At 38.6% G+C, this 5,927-nt stretch overlaps 1 protein-coding gene across 1 annotated transcript in view; it reads left to right on the plus strand.

Annotated features, from left to right (window-relative positions):
* CFAP97 (cilia and flagella associated protein 97) overlaps positions 1 to 5,615 on the plus strand; it is a 28,128-nt gene extending 22,513 nt beyond the window's left edge. Inside the window, exons 3-4 of the mRNA XM_011959540.1 lie at positions 3,159 to 3,309; positions 4,432 to 5,615. Of these exons, the coding sequence (XP_011814930.1) occupies positions 3,159 to 3,309; positions 4,432 to 4,559 (279 nt within the window). The 3' untranslated portion in view covers positions 4,560 to 5,615. The remainder of the gene's footprint in view (positions 1 to 3,158; positions 3,310 to 4,431) is intronic.
* The last annotated feature ends 312 nt before the right edge of the window (positions 5,616 to 5,927 follow it).

The raw sequence follows: 5,927 nt of genomic DNA on the forward strand, positions 1-5,927 counted from the left end.
CCGTCTCAAAAAAAAAAAGAAAAAAAAAAAAAGAAATTGCCAAAAAAATAAATCTCATAATGTTTTAAGAAGGTTTATGAATTTGTGCTGGGCCGCATTCAAAGCCATCCTGAGCCGCATGCAGCCTGCAGGCCACAGGTCGGAAAGGGTGGTTTACACCTTAAAATTTAGGGTAATCAACACTTTGTATTTTGACATTATTTCTATAGACAAGAGTTATTTCTCAAATCCTTTAGCTTTTGTTTAGCTTGTTATATTCATGTAACACTCAGATGGACACATGGTATTGTTCTGTGTGATTTGGGTGCATGAGCCGAATCATTTCTCTCTTATTTCCCTAAGTTTCTGATTGTAAACTTGATAATTGATGTATCAGTCTCCAGAATGGGTTTACTTTTTGCGTTATTGTACAATTATTTCAAAGTTGACTTTGATCACATCTGTATTGTTTTATATCTGATGAATAAGTATTGTGATTATCTTAAAATTTGTAAAAGAAAAAAGACTCATCCAACCAAATAAATAAACTTAGGACCTTAGGAGTTTAATAGACATTGAGACTTCTACCAGCAAAAAAGCAAAATTGAAAGATAACTGAAAATACCAGGTCTTCCGTCTTGTCCGTTCTACCCTGCACAGCTCAGTGCGTAGTTAATAGGATAATGAGACAAAACAGCAGATGCACTCTGCTAGTGAAAGACACCAAAGATGTGACCCCAGGAAGTTCCAGTACAGTTATAAACTGCAGGTAGAGAAGATACAATTCCAGGAGGTTTGGACACCGAAATCACACAGCTTCTCTGTCCACAATGCAAGAAAGAGGATATGATGGAAGACCGTGGACTTTACAGTCGGGTGGAATCACGTTCAAATCAGAACTCAGCTCAGCCAAGGGAACCACTAATACTAGTTGGGTAATTTGAGTAGGTGACTCTTTTCTAGCTTTTGAAGGCTAAAAACTAGGGAGGGGCACTCCACACAGAAGGAGCAGCATGCAGGCGGGCAGTAAAGATGTTCTCGGTTGTTCTGTCCAGTTCTTCATGTGTTTCGCACCTCTGCCGTTTGCCTCCAAGCCTCCTTTTGTTTCTATAACAACCTCCTCTCCCTTTTCTAAATGGCCCTTCCCCTGAATGTCTTGGCTTATTCTTCCACCATCTCTTCCTTCTTTGGAATTGCTGCTCAGGAACTCAGCACAGAAGGGCAGGGGGTGAAACTGATCAAACACCAAGTGGAAGTAGAGTTTTGGGAGTGGTCGGTGGTGATGTTTCATAACAGTGTGAACGTACAGAATGCCACAGAACCGTATGCTTAGAAGTGGTTAAAATGTGGTTTCATTTTACCACAATAAAAGGAAGAAAGAAAAAAAGATTGTACAGAGAAAACTTGTCCTATGACTGAATTCATGAGTCTGATTTTTTAATGTGAAACTTAATGCAGGTCAGTACTCCCTTTGCAAATAAGATTAGCTTCCTTCAGAGAAAGTTTGAATCAATAAAGAAAGTAACAAAATACAATCATGGATCAACTGCCCAAGCTGTTTGGTCTACCTCAGTATTTCTTTCCCAGCAATGCCTATGAAAAGCCAACAGAATAAACTCTTTCACCTTTTAAGAAATAATTGGCTGGGCGCGGTGGCTCAAGCCTGTAATCCCAGCACTTTGGGAGGCCGAGATGGGCGGATCATGAGGTCAGGAGATCGAGACTATCCTGGCTAACACGGTGAAATCCCGTCTCTACTAAAAAAATACAAAAAAATAGCCGGGTGAGGTGGCGGGCGCCTGTAGTCCCAGCTACTCGGGAGGCTGAGGCAGGAGAATGGCGTAAACCCGGGAGGCGGAGCTTGCAGTGAGCTGAGATCCGGCCACTGCACTCCAGCCTGGGCGACAGAGCAAGACTCCGTCTCAAAAAAAAAAAAAAGAAATAATTATAAACAAAATTTAGAACATTATACATTAGTCTCTGTTACTGAATTGTAAAAAATTACCATGTTATTGGATACTGTATTGCCTTGGCCAATTGGTTTAGATATCCTTTTTTTTTTAAATTAAAATATTATTAAAATGGAGACAGGGTTTCGCCATGTTGTCCAGACTGTTCTGGAACTCCTGAGCTCAAGCAGGTCATCCACCCGCCTTGGCCTCCCAAAGTGCTGGGACTACAGGCGTGAGCTACTGTGCCCAGCCTACATATCTTTTTTTAAAACTTTATATTCTTTACTAATTGGTTTTCAAACTTCTTAACAGTAAAAGCTTTTTTTCTCCAAATTAAATGTTATGCAGAATCTTTAGTATATAAAACAGACAATGCAGAAAGCATAGCTGGGCTAGTAGAAATTAGCAGGGGAAGACCCGAGGGCCCTCCCTGCTGGCCTTTCCCCAGTGGCCTACCAGCCTTTGAGGCACTACTGCAAAGGAAACAGGGTGAAAGGCACTGCTCTACAACGTACATGTGGAGAATCTGTGGTAGCTTCCACGTGTGTGGTCATTCCTAGGGTTTAACACTAGGTTCTTAGCATTATAACTCCCGTTACATCATATCTATGAGAAAATCAGGTTTAATGTATTTTATTTCAACTTATAGCACCTTTCCTAAGACTAACCTGGCACAAAAGAATCAGTCCTCTAGCAAGCTTGTCTAACCCACCTGATTTTGTTGTTTGTTGTTCTGTTTTAGGCTTTTAGCAACCTGAAGCCATGGTTTTTAGTTTCTATCTCTAGCAATCCACAGAAAAGAGAGATGAGGAAGGGGCTTTGCTGGCCCAACCAGAAACAGAAACTAACAACCCGTGACGGTGTTCTCTCCGTTGGACACCCCTGGATGAACTGTCATACCATAGTGGTTTGGTTAGCTGTGGGATAGGCAAAAACCCTTGGATTTTTATGAAGTTAAATTATCTGAAATATGTTTTTCACATGGTATGTCAGGAATGATTTAAAATCTTTTGGCCAGATGTGGTGGGTCTCGCCTGTAATCCCAGCTACTTGAGAGACTGAGATGGGAGGATCCCTTAAGCCCAGGAGTTCCTGGCCAACCTGGGTGACAGAGTAAGATCTTGTCTCTTAAAAAAAAGAAAGTGAATGTCACGCTCTAGAATGTATTGCCTTGTTAAAAATGATGCTGTTTAACCTTGGCTTTCAAATTGACTGTCTTTATTGAAGGCTTTATTGAAAAGGCTTGAGGCTGTGAAACCAACAGTAGGTATGAAACGCTCAGAACAACTGATGGACTATCATCGCAATATGGGCTATCTCAGCTCATCACCACTGTCGAGACGAGCCAGATCCACTCTCGGCCAATACAGCCCATTAAGTAAGCAGGATAAAATAAATCAAAATTACTTTATATTTGTTTGTATCTTGTATCCATTTTTTTAAAAAATGTAACTTATGTTATTCTGATAGAGTTTTAAATGCCAGCACTGGAGTGCATTCTGTTATTTCTCACTGTCATGTTTTGTTTTATTTGTATTAGTTCACTTAATTTCAGGTTTCATTTACAGCCTATAATGACAGGAAGGAAACCAGGAGATAAAACAATCGAAAATATCAGTAGGTTCTTAGGTAATTGAGGAAGTACTTTTAATTTCAGAGTTGATTGAGGGAAGAAATGCATAGATATGCTGTTTAAAAGCTGCTGAAACGTTCTCCCTAGGTAGTTAAGAATTATTGCTAATAGATTCCAGCCCTTATATGTGCTTTTTTTTACTTACTGGATAACTAAAACAAAAATTAGCAAACTGATCACACAGCAAGCCTTACTTACCACTTTACAGTAAGCAGTGAGGCTTGTTGTGTGATCAGTTACAGACCTAGCCAGTTGTGTGCCCCAGAGAGGACAGGAATGGAGTGACTATTTAGTGCCGGAGTGTGCAACATCTAGAAAGGCCAGTGTCCTTTACAGAAGTCTATACTGTACTTGATGTATGCATTCTAAACTATGTAATAAATAGAAGGTAATACCAAACCACTCGATGCCACAACTTCCCAGCGCCTGCCCGTGTGAGTCTTCAACTCTCATGACTAGTAGTTCCGTTTATTCCTTCTCCAAACCTTGCTTCCGTGGTATAGTGAATAAGACAGGGTCTTGTTTTAGTAACTCATACTTAGCACTGTCCCTAAATGTAGTAAGTTATTTATTGATTAGATATATAAATGGTTATACGAAGGGATTTTTTTCACATGAATTATTTGAGAAGCTTTTAAAAATGTTTGTTTTCCATGCCAGTCCAGTGAATCAAAATCCCCTGGTGTGGCATCTGGATGTGTTTGTTACTGTATTTTTTGAGTTCCACAGGGAATTCTGAAGTGCATTCCTAGTCGAGAATCATTGCATTAGACTATTAGGCACACATAGAATGTGGAAGAAAAATTAGTCTGGACTTAAAGTGAGGTGAAGTTTCTCAGATATTTCTTCTTTGTGTATTTTCAGGAGGAGCTTCCAGGACATCCAGTGCGACGAGTGGTCTCAGTTGCAGGAGTGAGCGATCAGCTGTTGACCCCTCCAGTGGCCACCCTCGAAGAAGACCGAAAGCCCCTCCTGTCCGTACAGCTTGGTTATAAAACACGTTTTTTTACTTTAAACGTTGTTCACACAACTTTTATTGAAGTGCTCGTGCATATTACGATAATTCTCTGTGTAAACATCTATAATACCGTTTAGCAATTTAAGGTGTACAACAGTGCGTTGTAATTTATTGTTAGTGCAAAATTATTGTCAAAAAGACGATTTAATGTAAAAAGTGTTTCCTGAGGATGTATTCATATAAGATGTATGTGTTCTTAATAGAGAAATAGTGGTATGCATGTGTATCTTCTCATTATAGAAATTGATTCCATTGTCATGCTGTCAAAATAGTAATGATAGTATCATTGCATGATGTACCCAAGATGTTCACTATATAGTTTTCAATTTGTGTTATTTTTATTTCTTTATAAGCCTTATACTATGAGCTTAGCTCCTAAATTTGGCTGGCTTTGTTTTTCATCTGCTTTAGAACTTACATGGCATGACGTAGCTTGATTGTATGAGATTTAACATTGATTATGAAACAAATCTTGAAATGTGTTTTCATTGGTAGAGCTGATCTAGATTTGATGAGCAGATTGAGAGACGCTTAAATTGGAGCAATTCTTGTAATTCACCAGAGGTATCTAGTTATTGTATAAGTGCACTGAGTGTTAGATCTTAAAAGTTTGATCAACCATTCCAAACCATTTCAAATATGAATATTAGAAAGTTCAACGTAGAAGCTTCCCTTTTGTGTTTTTATGCATTCAGGTAAAGTCCTATTTATGATTCTTAGAAATGAGATAGGTTTTAGAGCTACAGTCTTCTAAATTGTGAATAGTTGAAGGACCACATCAGTTGCATCATAAGCAAAACCTATAGTATTTGTTGAATCAGTGAAATGGCACTATCAGCATGAAGAGCCAAGAAGCAGATCCTGAGGTGTGTTGGACAGTGTTTTATTCAGTATTTACTGTGTTATTAGAGAAGACCCAGCATAAGAAAGAAATGCTTTAGAAATTCCAGTAAGTATTTATAAGGCCTGAAAAAACTAAAATTTGAACAAAAAGGGAAGTGAATCACACGTTTGCTGAGGCTGCTGCTTTAAATGTTGGCTACTTTTCTTGTTTTGGTTTACTCTGATTTGTTTGATTGAACCCTGGAAGTATTATTTTTACCAGCCCCACATTTAAAGACCTAGTAAGCTTGACGGAATTGGTAATGGCAGATAGGGTTTAATATTGTTGACTTTTCAAATTAGAATGTTTTTTCTGTCAAACTTAGGCTTTTGTATAGCAAAGTATGATATCTCATTGTTACCATCATTTTTCACTACTAGCCTTTTCAGTATGCCCTTAAAATGTATTGGAAAGGTTCCATGTTAAATGACAAATGTCTTTTTTCAGTATGAATTTTTGATC

Source organism: Colobus angolensis, unplaced genomic scaffold (assembly GCF_000951035.1).
Source record: "Colobus angolensis palliatus isolate OR3802 unplaced genomic scaffold, Cang.pa_1.0 Scaffold5, whole genome shotgun sequence".
NCBI classification, from domain to species: domain Eukaryota; kingdom Metazoa; phylum Chordata; class Mammalia; order Primates; family Cercopithecidae; genus Colobus; species Colobus angolensis.